The sequence below is a fragment of the Chenopodium album genome, chromosome 20 (genome assembly GCF_948465745.1).
Source record: "Chenopodium album chromosome 20, dcCheAlbu1.1, whole genome shotgun sequence".
In the NCBI taxonomy this organism is placed as follows: Eukaryota; Viridiplantae; Streptophyta; class Magnoliopsida; order Caryophyllales; family Amaranthaceae; genus Chenopodium; species Chenopodium album.
The window spans coordinates 25000865-25018157 of record NC_137853.1 but is presented as its reverse complement, the minus strand read 5'-3'; the positions used below and the strand labels follow the sequence as shown (position 1 = coordinate 25018157).

The window sequence follows — 17293 nt, the reverse complement described above, 5'->3', positions numbered from 1 at the left end:
AAACAATTTTTGTGTCATGACCCATTCTATATGTTATTGTTTATGATTTTTATAATGACATGATGTTACCTATAATCAGTAAGGGTTAGATTTTTCAAAATAAAGATGTGGGTAGCATGCAATAATGATTTTATATTTGATTTCAATCCTAAGAATTTTTGGCCCGTATCACACATTGATCAAAAACTTTTGTATACACCAATAGTAGTATGTGATTTCTTTTAATTTTTTCGAAAAAAAGTTATAATCGTAACTTTTTATTTGTCTTATTCTTCAATAATATGAAATTTCAGTTGTAGTACTTCATGATTCTTATCATTTTTATTATAATAATGATGTTTGGTATTATCTATTTTAAGTTGAATTAACTTGTGGTGTGTGTTATAAGTTTGTAAAATTACTGGACAAAAATAAAAAAAAATAAAAATAAAAATACAGTTGTATTGCCTTCATATAATAGCTTGACAATTTGATCTATTTTTGTAGGACTATAGAAATGTATATTTAGTTCGTAATGGAATTTTTTTTTTATTTAATTTATGTTCGTTTTCATTTTGGTGAATGTTCATTTATATATTAGTACATGTTCATTCACATATTAATAGATTACCATCAGAATTCTTCACAAATCTAATAAGAAATTTCAATTAGAGTTTGTGATTTCTCATATTTTTAATGAAAGTGATTCTTATAATAATTATTAAATTATGTTACAAGAATTTTCCATAATTATAACAATAATTTAATTAAAATTGTTATTAGGAGAATTTTGGCTAGTACATTTTATCTATCGTAAATGTTCATTTTAGATGGATTTTATGTTCATTTGTTGAAGAATTAGAATTCAAATTATAATTTGCCAAAAAAATATTCAAATCATAATAACTAAAATTAAAGATAAATTATAAATTCGATTTATGAAATTGAACCATCAATTATCATTTATAATTACTTATAATGTTAAAAAAAAAATTGTTATATGACAAATTTTAGCTAGTAATTTTAATCTATCCATCGTAAATGTTCGTTTTAGATGGAAAAAAATCATTTTAGATGGAATTCATGTTCATTTACGTTCATTTTCATATTAATATATTTTTAATTATGATACATGTTCATTTTCGTTGCACTACACGTTCATTCTCATATTGAAAGATGTTCATTTGCAATACAATATTTATTTTTACATTTAAGCATATTCATTTTGTTTATATTTGTTCATTCTCATATTAAAAGAGATATATTTGTTTCGGTTTTTAATACTTAATTTTTATTATATTAATAAATGCTCAATTAAAATTTCTAATTGTTCATTTTTTGTACTGAAGATGTTCATTGGACTTTTGGTAGATGTTCATATTATGTTGAAAGATGTTCATATAGATTGTAATACTTGTTCATTATCATATTGAACTATGTTCATTTTCTGGCAATGTGTTTAACTTTGTTTTTGTAAGTGCTTATTTAATTATCCTATTTTATTTATAGTATATTTTGATTGTTACTAACATTTTCCTTTAAAATATTTTGATCTCTTAATACACGAGATAATGGAAAAAAAAAATTTGAAAAAGATTTTATATATGTTGAGAAAAAGATATGTATAAGTTAAAGAAAAACGCTCAAGCATCATCATAAGACTAAAAAGGGTATAATCGTATGACAAGGACGATGATTCTATATACTTTTTATTTATACCAAATGTATAGATTGAAAGACAACAGTCATTTTGTAAGGCACATATAAATATGATATGTAAATTTCTTTCTATATACTTTTTATTTATACCAAATGTATAGATTGAAAGACAATAGTCATTTTGTAAGGCACATATAAATATGATATGTAAATTTCTTAAGTTTATAATTTTATTTTTTTTATTGATTTTAAACTTAAACACGTGTACATTTGAAATTAAGATTTCCCTTTTATGCTTAAGAAACAATGAGTATACATATATTTAAAATGATACTATAATTGTAATTAATTAATTTTATTCTACATTGAAAGACATTTTTTCAAACAAAGCCTATTAATTTAACTAAATAATTTTAAAAATTAATAAGAAAAACTATCTAAAAATATAAATCAATAAAATATATTAATTTGAATATAGCACGTTGTATTAACAAGATTAATAATTTAATGTTACAAAATGATTGAACATTTAATGATATAAAATTGAACATTTATATATATAAAACTAAACATTTACATGGGAATAAGAACCCGAAAATTATACGATGACGTCATTATGAAAGAAGGGGGTGCAGGTAGATCGAGCTACATATATATACATAGAGATGTAGGTAAACATTTGTAGATGAAACCTCATTTTGGGCTCTTGTTATGGACTTATGGTCTTCTCTCCCTTGTATCTTCCCTGTCTTTTATAACAAGTTTAACAAGAACGGTAACTTAACAAGTTTAACGACAAGGGTAAGTTAGCAATAAAATTATTAATATAGGTTAACCATACAACATTAAAAAGAGCACTTTGATGATAACATGAAAAAATTAGATATGAATGGAAGAACAAAAATAAATTCAAATAGAAATTTGCCTCCTAAAGGCCACCATGTAGAATATCACATTTTCTCTAGCAACTCGTTTATAATGCCCTTCTTACTAGAGCAAACCTTGATCATATGAAAATCGATGTACCCACCTTCTGCCCTTTAGGTGATCATACCGTAAAAATTTTGTTTCTATCGTGTCAACTTTGAAAACAAGGGAAAATTGTTTCTAAAAATCTCATCTTTGTCCGTTTTGCTGTTCAAAATTTCACCTTCTAATTATTATCTTACTATCCCACATTTGGGGGGCCATTCTCTCCTAATGGTCCTTGCCTTATTGATAACCAATCTAATGGGTTAACATGCCATATGTCACTTTGTAATTCGCTAAAAAAAAATTTTAAACAGAGATTTAAAAAATTATTATTTTTTTCTCCTTTGTTTCTTCCTTATCCTATTTTCTTCCCCCTCATTCCACCATTTTTAACGACTAGGCAACCCCTAACCTCTCCCCTGCAACTAACCTACCACACCATCAAAACACCATACCTCAACCATCATAACCCTAAAATAGCCAGACACCAAAATAGCCCACCCTCGCAACTCCCATCCCCGAAATACAAAACCCCAGCCACACCCACCCCTACAATAGCCCACCTCAGCCACCCTCATCTATCCCAAAAACACCCCACCGTAACTTATCCACACCCTAAAACACTTCATTTCAGCCCAACCTTAAGTGGGGCGGTGGGCTGGGGAAGGGGAGGGAGTCTGATGGTTGGCCGGGGAAGGGGGTTGGTGCGTGGCCAATGAATCATTTTTTAAAAACACTTACCTAAAGAACAGGTTACTGGTCATAAGGGATCATTAAAATAGATACCCCCAAAAATGGGATTATTTGACGATAATCAAAGGTGTAATTATTAATAATAAACTAGCCAAATTAAAAGTGGAATTATAAAATGCAATTTTTCCTAAAAATAATTATGGGATAACTATTCCAGTAAGTATTAGGAAATGTAACATACCTACTAGTATTAATATATTGTTAACTTTAACGAAGTCATCAATTTCCCTTCCTTCTAAGAAAATTATTACCACCATATGGATTGAGTATCTAAAAAGCTGCAATATAGCTATTATTCATCAAGTCCAATTTTCTATTAAATGCCCACACTCGAGCTCAAAAAAACTTAAAATAATTAAAAGTATGAAAATGCGTACTGACTTTGATTCTTTAGACTCTACTCATTGTTTTTTGACGAGTGGCTCGTATATTAGGATTTTTGTTTGGTTTTTTTTTTTTTTTTTTTTTTTTTTTTCATTTTTAGCTTATTTTGTAGTCTATTTAGTTAATAATGCTTGTATTGTGTGCTTGAGTGTTAGATGAGATAATACACTGTTTTTATGTTTTGGTTTCTTATCCTTTTTTATTCATTTATGGACTCTCTCTTGCTTCCCTATTTTCTTTGCTTTCTGTGTAGGTGCATTGGAGCTTTTTCAAGATATGTGGTTAAAGCATTTCCATAAAAAATAACCTTTTCGTAGCGATTGTTTTAAACTTTAGTATCGATTGTAATTACAATAAAAAGCTTACCCAACGAATGGTTATTCAATACAATATCCCCCGTTGCCTTAGCCTTTAGTAGTGGTTTTCAATATCGCTGGGGTTGGCCTCAATAATCGATACGAAAAACTACATCCAATCGTGGTGATTATTGTAGCGATTATAATCGCTATAAATGTTGAACTCATTTTCTTCAAAAAAAAAAAAATTGCATATGATGTTTACAAGATTCGAACATGCAACCTCAAACTCTTATACTAAATGTTTCACCAATAAGCTATGACATATTTCCTGTATTCTTTGTCAAACAATATTTAGATATCTAGTGTAGAAAAGGCTTTTCGTGTCGATTTTTTGGATTTAATGGCGATTGTAAATGATACGATTTCTCAAAATAATATAAATGTGTAAAAATAGTGTGGATATGTATTATTGTGTTTTCCGTATCGATTTTATATGCGAAAACCATGGCGATTGTAAAATGATATACGACTTCCTTAATTATTTCACAAACATACTTGCATATTGTAGTGAATGTTCAATCGCTACGAAAAGACATTTTTCTTGTAGTGTATAAGGGTTCAATTACATAAACTTAAATTATATTCAGGAGACTAACTCAAGTGTAGCAATTAAAGGAAAAAGAGGCAGCTCGGGTAGGATCTCTTATCATCGGCACGACACTATGAAAGCCTAGCACAACCAAGTGTCTCACTACAACGCAGGAATGTAACACCCCGACCCCAAACAAATTAGGGAGGGGCCTATTGTCACGAAATGCGTATAAAGGGCCAACAATTGTCCCCACAGACCAACACAAGTCCTTCCGGTGCATTTTGTCCTCACTCATGCGCACCCCGGGAAAACTTTCCAGAAGGTTACCCATCCCAAGATTACTCCCACCCAGGCATACTTAACTGAGAGGTATCTTAGCATATGAGTTCCCTAAAATGAATATTCCCAGGCCAAAACGGCTAGCCAACGTGGTCATGGTGAAGAACATGAACGGGCGTTGATTTCACACATCTCAACAAAGCATGTCCAACAGACTGTTACCCCCTTCTTAGGATTGATCAGCTGGTGGACGCAACGAGCATGCACACATTACTGAGCTTTATGGATGACTTCTCGGGGTACATACCATCAAATCATCCTATATAAGCCTCACAGGAAAAAAACTACGTTTATAACTGATAGCGGTGTACACAAATACATCGTCATGCCCTTTAGGCTGAAGAATGAAGAGGCAACATTCTAGAAGACAATAGAAAAGGTGTTCATACATCAACAAGGAAGAAACGTGGAGTTGTATGCAAATGATTCAATCGTCAAGAGCCTCACTCCAGCAGGTCATATCTTAGACTTGGAAGAAACATTTGCCACACTTAATAAGTATCATATCAAGCTAAACCCTAAGAAAGGCGTGTTCCGATTTAGTTTTGGAAATTTTCTAAGGTTCGTTCATTGTGAGCGAGTGTGGAATCGACGCCAATCCCGAGAAAATGGAAGCAGTTCTTAACCTGCTAGAACAAAAGAACACCAAGGATAAAATGCGTTTAACGGGGAGAACGCCTCCGCTGAACCGTTTCATCATTAAGTCTGCGGATAAAGCCCTCCTATTCTTTCAGCTTTTGAAAGGAAACAAGGAGTTTACCTGGGGAGAAGTAGAAAATAAGCTTTCACAAGACTCAAAGCTAGAACATCTCACTAAGTTGCCTAGAATGATCAGCCTGGAGCATGGTGTAAAGCTTTAGCTATATATCTTAGCCTCACCACAGACCATAGGGTCAATCCTCTTGGTGGTAAGGAACAGGCAGCAGAGACCAAATTAGTTCACAAGCCATGTACTGATTGAGGCTGAACAGAGATACCCGCTGGTGGAAAAGTAAGCGCTGGCAGTGGTGATAATTGCTAGGATGTTGAAGCCTTATTTTGACGCACATGTGATTCAAGTCCTCACTAATCATCCGTTGGAAAAGGCTTTGCATAAAATGGACACCTCGGAGTGACTATTAAAGTAGGAAATTGAGCTCTTTGAGTATGAGGTGGAAGTCAAGCCAAGGACCTCCATAAAAGCCCAAGCCTTAGCTGACTTCATATTAGAAGCATCATACGATGAAAAAGAGGATGAGTTGGGAACTTGGAAGGTGGTTGTAGATTGATCCGCCGCTTAAATAGGCAGCTGGGCATGAATCATCTTGACTTCCCTAGAGAGCAACGTGTTTGAGTACGTACACCATTAAGTTCAAGTTCAAAGCGTCGACACTAGTATAGGAAAGGGATATTGAGACACTAAGAAATGGGCTCCTACGACGCAAAAAAGCGCTGCTAGACCATTTACCGACGCCACGAAAAGTGTCGTTTAAGCCGGTGCCGCAAGACCCCATAGCGACACTATTTAATAACGTCGGTATATTGTCTAAAAAAGCGTCGCGACCTTGACGTGCTTTTTGGCATCTTATAGAGGCACTTGTAAGCGTCGCCAATTCCTTGGAACCCGCATAGTACACAACCTACCAAGGCACTTGTAAGCGCCGCCATAACTTGTAAGGGAGTGCTTTTCTATACTTTTGGCGTCACTTTTAAGCACCGACATTATTTATGTAACGCACTTACCTATAGCCTATAAAGGCACTTTTAAGCGTCGTAAGAGGTAAACTACCACACTATCTTACAATATGTAGAGACACTTTTTAGCATCGCAAGATGTACAATGGTGCGGTTCTGTAATAGCATCTATAATAACATTTAGAGCGTTACTAAATAACCTGTTTTTTACATGATAAAATTGTAAACACCAAAAATTTTATTAAAAATAAATTATAGTCATAAATGTCATCAAACAAGAAACATTGAAATAAAGTACCTAAAATCATTTAAACAAATAACCATCTAAAGTCCTACATATATATATATATATATATATATATATATATATATATATATATATATATATATATATATATATATATATATATATATATAATAAAAATAATAAAAAAAAATGTTCAGTAGCTAGAATGTACTTAATGCCAAAACCAAAACTATGCCAATATAAGATTTATTTTATAAGACTAAATATTGATGCTTTAAAATTGCTTTCATGTTCCAACTTTGAAGTTGCCAAAGCATACCCTGCATGAATGAAAACAAATAGTCAACTACTATATTAAAAAATATTATATGATGAATAAAAAATAAATAAATAAATAAATGTTAGACATTTAATAACCAATCTAACCTTTGTAACGCAATAACTAATCTCTACGATTAGTGTCATTGTTAGCTCTGGGAGAAGCTTCAACATCCTAGAAAAATAACAAAGGAGAAAAGTTATCAACTCCATATCATCAAGTTAAAAGGCGCACATGTACCAATCAATAATAAGAAATCAAACCTGGAAAATTACTACATACATATACCAGCTCTAGCTCCTATTAATGAGATAAACTTATTACTACTCTACCAGTGACCAACTGATCATGTTAGCAATAGTGTTGAGATATACGTAGATATGCAAGGGTTAATCCCATTACAACAGAAAAAGTACAAAATGAAGTCCATCATCACCATGGAAAACTTGGCAAGTCCAACTGTTCAAGTATCACAAGCAAAAAGATTCAAATCACAAAAAGATTGGAATTTCAACCAACATAACATGTGTACCACATAATAGTTAGAGAAGGCTTATCACAAAGGATAAGCAACAAGAGCTAAATACGACATAAGACCTTCATGTGGTGTGTTTAGGGAAAATAGGTGCAGTAGTAAGTAATCAACTGGGCAGAAAACGGTGGCCTACAATCCCACAATCTACAATCCTCGGGGTTGGGGAATGGAGGCATATGTATTAGGCTAAAAAAATACAACATTATATAATGATCACATACAAGGGTATAAGAATATTTATTAACCACAAAATATAAAATCTCCAACATATTTCAATTATGGACTAAAGACTGGAAACATTTGATTAATCATCCCCCACCCCACCTTTCCCGGCACTATGCACCAAGTCTAAACCACCAGTGACTATCACCAACAACAAGAGAAGACCAGTTCAGCGGCATCGTACTAGCTAATTCACACGTCAAGAGGAGGGAATAAAAGTTATTATTTAAAGTTGTTATCAGCGAAATCCAAAGGGAAGGAATCCAGAAGCTGTGAGCCTGTGAGAGAGTTTGTTATGCCTTAAGCATTTAAGGGTAGAATATGAATGTAAGAAATCACTGAGAAATATATTGAAGTTCTGTTGGAGAAAATTCCTAGCTCTAGAAAGAAGGAAGGTCGGTTTGGAAACCTTAAGCCAATTCTTATCTTTTGTTATCTATTTTTGCCTAGTTAATTCCTGTCACTAATCTAACTCATAGCAACGCCCTCCCCCAGTTCATATATTAGTTCATAAAAATAAGCAACTTATGTAACTAGTTGACGGAACCATTTTCTACTAATTACTCTAACTGCCAACAGATACTTTACAGTAGTATAGGCATGGAAAATAAAAGTAAGGTGCCCATTAGATGGGTTTTGCATACCGACAACCATATCAAGACCATGCTATAGCTATAAAAGAAACAAAATAGGAGCTGTAATATAGTATTATAATTAATTACCTGATCATCATCATTTTCTGCCTCTGAATACTCATCAGATTCGGAAGCAAGAGAATCAGTTTCAGATTCAGATTCAGATTCAGTTTCAGAGACAAGAGTCACAAGAATGTTATTTTCTTCTAGCGCCCTTTTCAACTTTTGTCATATTATATGATTGCTTTCTGACACGATGTCTCAATCTATTCACTTTATCCTTCAGTCGTCGAAAATAGTGTATAATTGCTACTTCATTATCAAAGGACATTTTCAAACCATTGCAAAATCTAGGGTAAGAGGAATCGCCCACATCCGATGGCTTAACACCTAATCCTAAACCACGGACACGACCATATTGATCTTTTCCCAGAACTTTTAAAACGGGATCGTCATCCAAGTCTTCTCGGTCTCCTTGCTCAGTTGCAACTTTTTTTATTTGATTCTATAGAGTATGCACAAATTCATAATAATGTATGAGAAAATAATTGAACTAAATGAGGTTTCTAGCAAGAAAAATATTACTCACCGTTATATCCGCTTCACTTTCATGTTGGTGACATTGTAAATAAACTTGAGTACGTGATGGGCTCTTGTTTAAATTTTTTTTCTAAGATTTTCATCAAAGAGATGTTACAAATTAGCCAACAATCAACAAATATAAAGTTTGTACAAAAAGTTAAATTATAACAGTTTTAGGGTTAAAAAAAGATACCATCTCTTCACGAACACGTGCATGACTCTTGGTACCAGTAGTATGAATTGGCTTCACTTTAGCCTTTGCATGTGATTCTTTACTACGCTTGCTTCTTTTCTGCCACAATGCAAAATAAATTTATATATATATTTACATTATATATAAAAATACATAGGGCAATCAACAGCAAAGCTGCCTATATCAAAGTAACTAGCAAGTTAATATAAACCAAACTTATATATAAAACAGACCTGTCCTTCTTCTGACCTCCAGAAATTGACAAGACTAACCCATTGATCATAATCAACATCATCATCCGGACAATTATCATAAAGAGTGTTGACATCTGTATCATCATCATAGCCTTTTCCTTTTAAGTAGCATTTGTAATCTCTCCATTTATGCCCAATTGACTTCAATATCCACTTCTCAAGTGCTTTTGGGTAAAGAAATCGTCTCTAAAACAAAGAAATATTATAACAATATAAATTATGTACATTTTTCACACAAAAAAAAAGAAATAAAATCATATTACCTCAACTTCCTGTAATATCAATTTTTGGTTGTTTTTATTACAACCTTTTTTCAATAAATCCCATCTTGTATAAGTTAGAGAGCAAAGTGACCCATTCCTAGCAACTGTTCCACAAAAGTAGCCTAATACTCCTCCTTCATCACCAATTGGTTGATTTTCTTTGTTAACTTCAACTACAATTCTTTGCCCATTCGGTAGATTCCAAACATCTGCTAGAACAGTCTTTCCACGTCTTCTATTACCATTTGTATCTGTTTTAATAAATTGAACAATATAGTTCCACTAAATTTAAGAAAATGAAAATAAGAAAAAAAAGAAATCCATGTTTATGCATCATTCACATTACCTTCAATTGTGTATTCATAAACAAGTCCATCATTTCTGTTACTACCTGATTCTTCACTAGAATTGTTGTGCCTTAAGTTTGAAGATTGCTGATTTGTTTGTCTCCCTTGCTGCCTGTGCTCACTTCTTTCATTTGGAAAAATCTGATCCCTTTGACTACTTTGATGCATTTCATTTGAAGGATTTTGGTTTCTTTGTTCCCTTTGCTCCCTTAATTCATGATTAGAAATTTGATCTCTTTGTGTCCTTTGTTGCATTCCATTTGTAGAAGTTTGGTCTCTACGGTCCCTTTCATTTGAAGGTTGTTCTCTTTGTACCCTTTGCTCTCTATCGTTTGTAGATCTTTTAGCATGTGACCCATTAACTTCCTGAGGATTGGTAGTTAATCGCAATCTCTTGTTCTTGCGCAATGCCATACCTCTACCAATAAAAGAAACCTGAATAAGATTTTGGTGAACCAAAAACAACACAATCAACACCAGATTTTGGTGAACCAGAATCAGATTAGAAACAGAATAGCAGAAGACCATGAAACAAAATAGCAGAATAGCATGAAACAGAATAGCAGAATAGCATAAAACAGAAACTCAAACAGAAACTCAAAGCATGAAATAGAATAGCAAACTTTAGATCAGAGTAACTGTAAATAGTGGGGGGGGTGATCTCAGAGTGACTCAATATTAATTTTTTTTTATATAAATCTGCTCAAATGAAAGGGATTTAAGCTTCAGATACGTCCATCCATCTTACTGTCAGAAGCTGACAATAATGATTCTCAAGACTAAGTCTACACCCCAAACTGTAATAAAAAAAACAAAAAAAAAAAGAAAAAAAAAAGAAGGAAATAGAGCCCCAGATTTATAACCAGAACAATAATAGAAAGATACGACTTTTTAATATATATATATATATATATATATATATATATATATATATATATATATATATATATATATATATATATATATATATATATATATATATATATATATATATATATAAGGCAGCAAAAAGTTGCTGAAAAAAAGTTATCATGATACGAAGAAACGTAGGGAAAATGAAGATAACATAAGTAGATTCAATGGTTTAAGATTCATCATCAACTATGGTTCCTTCCACACCCCTCCTAAGCCAACTATGGTTTCCATGTGCATCAGTTAAAATAGTTTTCAAAAATGAAACATGATATGGTGCATCTTCGTTGTCTTCCCTCATGTCATCGTCTCCTACATCATATACATCTTTAGGCTTCATCTTTATAGAAACCGACCAATGAGGGTCATTATGGTCTTCTACATAAAAAACTTGTTCTGCTTGTGATGCAAAAATATATGGCTTGTGCTTTATGCTTTCCCCTGTGTGCATAAGACGAGAGGTATTAACTAATGTATAGCCCAATTCATCTTTCCTTATACCTCTTCCACTACTATAATCAAACCATTCACATTTGAACAACACAACTGAATATCCTCCCAGGTATTTCAATTTTATGAGTTCGACCACTCGACCATAGTAAGCAACATCTCCCAACACCGGATTCCTATCAGTAGAACTAGCGTAGCTTGATGTCTTTGCGATTACAACTACACCACTATTCTGAGTACACTTGTCATATTGCTTGGATCTGAAACAAAAACCATTGACATTGTACCCTCGATATTTTATGACAACATCAAGTGGACCTCGTGCTACCATTCGAATTTCTTCCTTCAAGGAATCTATATCATTTGCTTCCTCCAACTTGATGACCTATTATAGATGTTTTACATTAAATAATAATTTATTTTAATAGGAAAAAATAGGAATATAAAATAAGATTCTTACGTGTTGTCTAAACCAATCATGAAATGTTTCATGTTGAATGCGTTCAATGCCATTCAATGTCAAGCGCCTAGGACGACTACGTCTCCTAAGCTCAACAGCTTGTACTCTTAAAAGAAGAGATGTTTATTAGATTACAAGTAAAACCTCAATTAAAAGTTAGTAGATAAAATAATTTTTGTAAGTATACGTCAGAGTTATAACTTAAAATACTTACTGTAAGAATTCAGTGACATCCGGACAATTGAATAGCACATAACGATGTGCTTGTATTTTACTCATTTGGCTAATGGTGCGTGTAATAGGCTTCCCTAAAGGCTTTCCCACTTGTGAAAAAACTAGAAACTCCTCAATATTATTAGAAGTATCCACCATAGAAGCATCATTGGTATCCCTTGATACCATATTAAATATAAGGTCGAATCCTTCAATGTATAAAGAACAAAAATTAACGCATTCTAGAGCTCTTACAGCTTCCGCAATGGACGCCTCTGGGTGAGCTTTATTACGCACATATGATTTCAAAGAGCCAAGGTACCTCTCTATAAAATACATCCATCTAAATAACATTGGACCTGCAATCTTTGCTTGGGTAGCTAAATGCAGAACCAAATGTGCCATTATTGTGAAAAAACTAGGTGGAAATATCATCTCCAAGTGACACATAATTATAGGTGTATGAGCCTCGAGTCGTTTAATCTCTTCCACATCAAGATTCTTGCTACAAATATCTCTAAAATAGCCACATAAATCAAACAAAACTTCCAGCACATCCTTTGAAAGAAGCCCCCGTAATGCAACAGGAAGAATTTGCTGCATTAAAATATGACAATCATGGCTTTTAAGCCCAAGTAATTTTGCTTGTTGCAAATTCACACATCTTGAAATATTTGAAGCATAACCATTTGGAACTTTAATGTCACTGAGAGTTTTGCAAAATGTTCTCTTTTCATCTTTAGACATTGTGTAAGGGGCTGGTGGCAACTCATACCTTTTTATTCCACTCCTTGAAATTTTCTCTATTGGATGAAGTTCCTCTCTAATACCCCATTTTTTCAAATCCCAACGGGCTTTCAAATTATCTTTAGACTTCCCCTCCAAATTCAACAATGTGCCAACCACATTATCACACACATTTTTTTCGATGTGCATAACATCTAGATTGTGTCGAATTAAATGAGACTCCCAATAAGGCAATGACCAGAAAATGTTCTCTTTCTTCCATGTGTTTGAGTCATCAAAGTCTTCCATCTCTTTTATTTTTTGTAACTCCTCCACACCAGTTAGCATCGTGGGTGCTTCCCTAAATTCTTCTTTGCCATTGAAAGCATCTTTATTCCAGCGAAATGGATGGTTTTCATTTAAGAAGCGACGATCACCCAAAAAACAATATTTGTGCCCATTATATAGCCATTTAGAATCTGTTTTAATATTGCAACAAGGACATGCTTTATCACTGTATACATTCCAACCAGAGAGCATTCCATATCCTGGAAAGTCACTAATTGTCCATAACAACCCAGCACGCATATTAAAAGTTTCATTCTTAGTGGCATCATATGTCTCAGTTCCATCATTCCAAAGCTCAAGCAATTCTTCAATTAAAGGTTGTAAATAAACATCAATTTTATTCCCTGGGCTGGTCGGTCCAGGAATTAATGTTGATAGAATAAGAGACGATTGCTTCAAACACATCCAAGGTGGCAAATTATATGGTACCAAAACAACTGGCCAACAACTATACGTGGAGCTCAACATCCCAAATGGATTAAATCCATCACTAGCAAGCCCAAGCCTAACATTACGACTCTCTCCACCAAACACTGGATATCTAGTGTCAAAGCTTTTCCATGCTTCAGAATCAGCCGGATGACTTAACACCTTATCGTCCTTAGAACGTCCTTCATCATGCCACCTCATCAAGGCAGCGGTTGTCTTAGACATATACAACCTCTTAAGTCTTGGTTTTAATGGAAAATAGCGCAATACTTTTGCAGGGGACCCTTTTTTCTTCTTCTTTCCCGTCGAATTTGTTTGCTCTGATTCTCTTTTCCACCTAGAAGCACCACATACAGAGCATGTATCATCATTAATCTTGTCCTTCCAGAACAATTGACAATGGTTCGGGCAAGCATGAATTCGAACGTAACCAAGTCCTAACTTGTCAATGACCTTTTTTGCCTCCTTAAAATAATTAGGCAAGTTAGTAGGAATTGCAAGTTTCAAAATTTGTAATAAATTACTAAATGACTTATTAGTCCATTTACTAGTGCTCTTTACATGAAATAAAATCACTAACAAGGACAACTTCGTCAATATGCACCCTGGCCACAATTCTTCCTCTGCATCTTTAAGCAAATCATAGAAACTTTGAGCTTCTTTGTTAGGACCTGGTATACCTTCATTCATGTTCTCACCAATATTTGGCCCATCACCTCTATGATCATATATGTCATGTACCAACTGACTCATATCCATATGCGTAATAGCCTCATCATTTTCTACCATAGATTATGTAGAAGCTGAATTGAAAACTTGATCTATACTTTCACCATGAAACAACCAAAGTGAATAATTACGCATTATTCCATCATGGAGCAAGTGGTAATTTACATCATCAGGTTTTAAAAGCTTGTTATTAACACACCTCACACAAGGGCATCTAAGTTTACCATCAAGTGTTAAAGAATTATTAGCATAACTCATAAAGCCATCAACCCCTTTTTTTTTATTCTGGTGCTTTTATTGGAAAAGCTAAGTTTTCCTTAATTGTTCTCAAATCCATTATCAACAACACTGGAAAACGGAAAGTTTATGAGTTTAATTTATTAGGCGAAAAGAAAAAAGGCAATCACGATATAACATATAGTAGATATAATTTTCAGATAATCTAATAAGTTTAAGTAGCTTAAATGAATTAAATTTAGAAGATATTTTAGCCTAATGTAGACTTCTTTCTTTGGTTTGGTTACGCTCTTTGGGGTGGAGAAAATCCTATACACTACCCTTTTTTTTTTAATTCATTAAAGAAAGAAGTTTTCAATCTTCAATAGGTGTGACAACATATATAGAGCAACCAAAAAAGAAATTTAATAAGACTTCTCAAGTCTTACATTTAATATGTAAGCTAAGAACATACAACATCTTATATTTTGTAAAGTAGTAGTGCATCTGTGCATAGCCACACAACTAGTTATATTATAGTAACATCAAATATTATTATTAATTATGCCTTGGTTACAATTCATTCACACAAACATGATTTCTGCCAAAAAAAAAAATTGAAGAAACCAAATAAAACTTTCTGCAAAAACAAAAAAAAACAAAAAAAAAAAAAAAGAAAAAAAAAGAAGCCACTGATAAAAAAGAACTTCTTGAATTCATGTAGTCCCACTATTTATATGTTACTCTAAAATATTAGACAATATATCTTCAAACTAAACTAATTTTTTAAAACCAAGGAGCTTAAATATATTAATGGTGCTCTAGAAATTGTTAATGATATCCATAAGCTTAGTAGCTCTTTTATTTGTAGTTTTGGTTTTGCTAGTAGAAACTGTAATAAAGTGGCCCACTCTATGGCCAACTTAGCTTTTTCTTTTGAGGAGGTCATGGTTTGGTTGGAACAAAGCCCCCCTAATGTAACTATGTATGTTCTTGTAGACCAAGTTTGAATAGAAGTTTCTACTGTTGCTTGTCAAAAAAAAATATTAATGGTGCTCAAAGACCAACCAAACAAACAAGTTCAGAGAGTTGACAAGCATATACTCCTTATTACAACAAAAGCCAAAACCATGCAACATTGAACAAAGTTTTGCAACCAAAGCTAAGACATAGCAATCCAAAAACAAAACAACCAGAGAATGCCTAAGAACACAAAAGATCAGCATCCAGCAATTAAATACTACAGTATAAAATAACACAATATACCTTATTAATTTTATTACTTATACATAATTATGAAATATGAGTAAGCAGGGGATATACTAAAGAGTGAATTAAACACTCACAATAGATAGCCAAAGAAATTAAACACTGCACATGATAAGCAACATGAAACATTAAACAATTCTATTGATGAAAAATTGCTGAGAAAATATGCTTTACAGAGACGAAATTACATCTAAATAAACATGCAATAAACATACCTGTAATTAGCCTCTTTTTTAGATGTCTTTCTTTTTGACGAATTTTTTTTCGAGAATAATGAAATTAGATCTGCAATTATAGACGAAATTGAGGGGCAAAACTGAGCTTAATTCAGCAAATTGGAATTGGAATTAGCGAAATAAACATATAATGAATAGAAATTGACAGAACCCGGCAAAACAAATCAGCAAATCATGTGAATTTATAGCGAAACAGAGAATTTAGGTAAAATTAAAGGGGCAAATCAATAAAAAAAATAAAATAAAACAAAAAATTATGAGAAAAACATTACCTTAGAATGAGAAATTCGATTTTGTACGGATCTTCTCAAAGAGAATTAACGAATTGGGCAAATTAAAAGGGAAAATTCAGCAAATAGAAAACGGATTCAATGTTTAAGGTTTGAGAATGATATTAAGAGAGATTAGAGAGTTTGGTGAGCGCACAATTGGAAAAATTGATATAATTAGTAGAGTGATAGGTTAGGGATTTGCAGGTGTATAGTGGGAGTAGTGGGAGTTTTGAAATATTTCACAGAATAAAAAAAATTAAGTGGCGCGGTTTTTAGCAATAACAACGCTATATTGCAGTGCTTTTTAATAAGCGCTCCAATTTGACACGGAATGTGCATATTTCAGCACTATTAACATGTTGCGCGGCTACCAATGCGCCTTAATATACTGTTTTTGTAGTAGTGCAAACAATGAAGCAGAATATGAAGCTACCTTAGTAGGGATGCGCATGAGCATAATAGACGGAGCCAAGAAGTTGCACCTCCAAACCGACTCTAAACTGGTTGCCAGCCACCTGAAGGGGGTAGGGGGGAGGCATGAAACGAGAGCCAGCATTGCAAAAATATGCAACCAGAGACAAGGAGTTGGCAGCTCAGTTGCTGCATTTCCAAGTGTATTTAGTTACCAAAGCAGAGAACTCCCAAGCCAATTCACTATCAAAGTTAGCCAGCTCCACCTTACAAAGCTTGACAAGAACTGTTATGGTGGGAGGTTCTAGAGGAAAGTAGTATTGTCGAAAGAAAACAGGTGACTTGCACCACCCAGCAGCATGCATGGTTCACAC

The 17293-nt window shown here is 33.2% G+C and overlaps 2 protein-coding genes across 2 annotated transcripts; both read right to left on the bottom strand.

Moving 5' to 3' along the window:
* Positions 1-8674: 8674 nt before the first annotated feature.
* LOC145596923 (uncharacterized) lies at positions 8675-10776 on the bottom strand. The gene is made up of 6 exons (XM_081653116.1): positions 10248-10776; positions 9902-10152; positions 9618-9824; positions 9385-9483; positions 9199-9279; positions 8675-9114 (listed from the first exon to the last, which is right to left on the bottom strand). Exons 1-6 carry the CDS (start codon positions 10774-10776, stop codon positions 8806-8808), a joined length of 1476 nt encoding a protein of 491 aa, XP_081509242.1. The 3' UTR covers positions 8675-8805.
* Positions 10777-11332: 556 nt separating this feature from the next.
* LOC145596922 (uncharacterized) lies at positions 11333-14575 on the bottom strand. The gene is made up of 3 exons (XM_081653115.1): positions 12285-14575; positions 12071-12176; positions 11333-11995 (listed from the first exon to the last, which is right to left on the bottom strand). The coding sequence occupies exons 1-3, from the start codon at positions 14573-14575 to the stop codon at positions 11333-11335; spliced, it is 3060 nt and encodes a 1019-aa protein (XP_081509241.1).
* Between the last annotated feature and the right edge of the window lie 2718 nt (positions 14576-17293).

Bases quoted from the DNA above. Each gene is read 5' to 3' on its own strand.
- LOC145596923 (XM_081653116.1), bottom strand. From the start codon at position 10,776: ATGGTCTTCTGCTATTCTGTTTCTAATCTGATTCTGGTTCACCAAAAT. The intron at 10,153-10,247 runs GTAATGTGAATG...TTATTAAAACAG, and splicing joins TTATGAATACACAATTGAAG to ATACAAATGGTAATAGAAGA. The intron at 9,825-9,901 runs GTAATATGATTT...TCTTTGTTTTAG, and splicing joins TGATATTACAGGAAGTTGAG to AGACGATTTCTTTACCCAAA.
- LOC145596922 (XM_081653115.1), bottom strand. From the start codon at position 14,575: ATGGTAGAAAATGATGAGGCTATTACGCATATGGATATGAGTCAGTTG. The intron at 12,177-12,284 runs GTAAGTATTTTA...TCTTCTTTTAAG, and splicing joins GATGTCACTGAATTCTTACA to AGTACAAGCTGTTGAGCTTA. The intron at 11,996-12,070 runs GTAAGAATCTTA...CATCTATAATAG, and splicing joins ATGATTGGTTTAGACAACAC to GTCATCAAGTTGGAGGAAGC.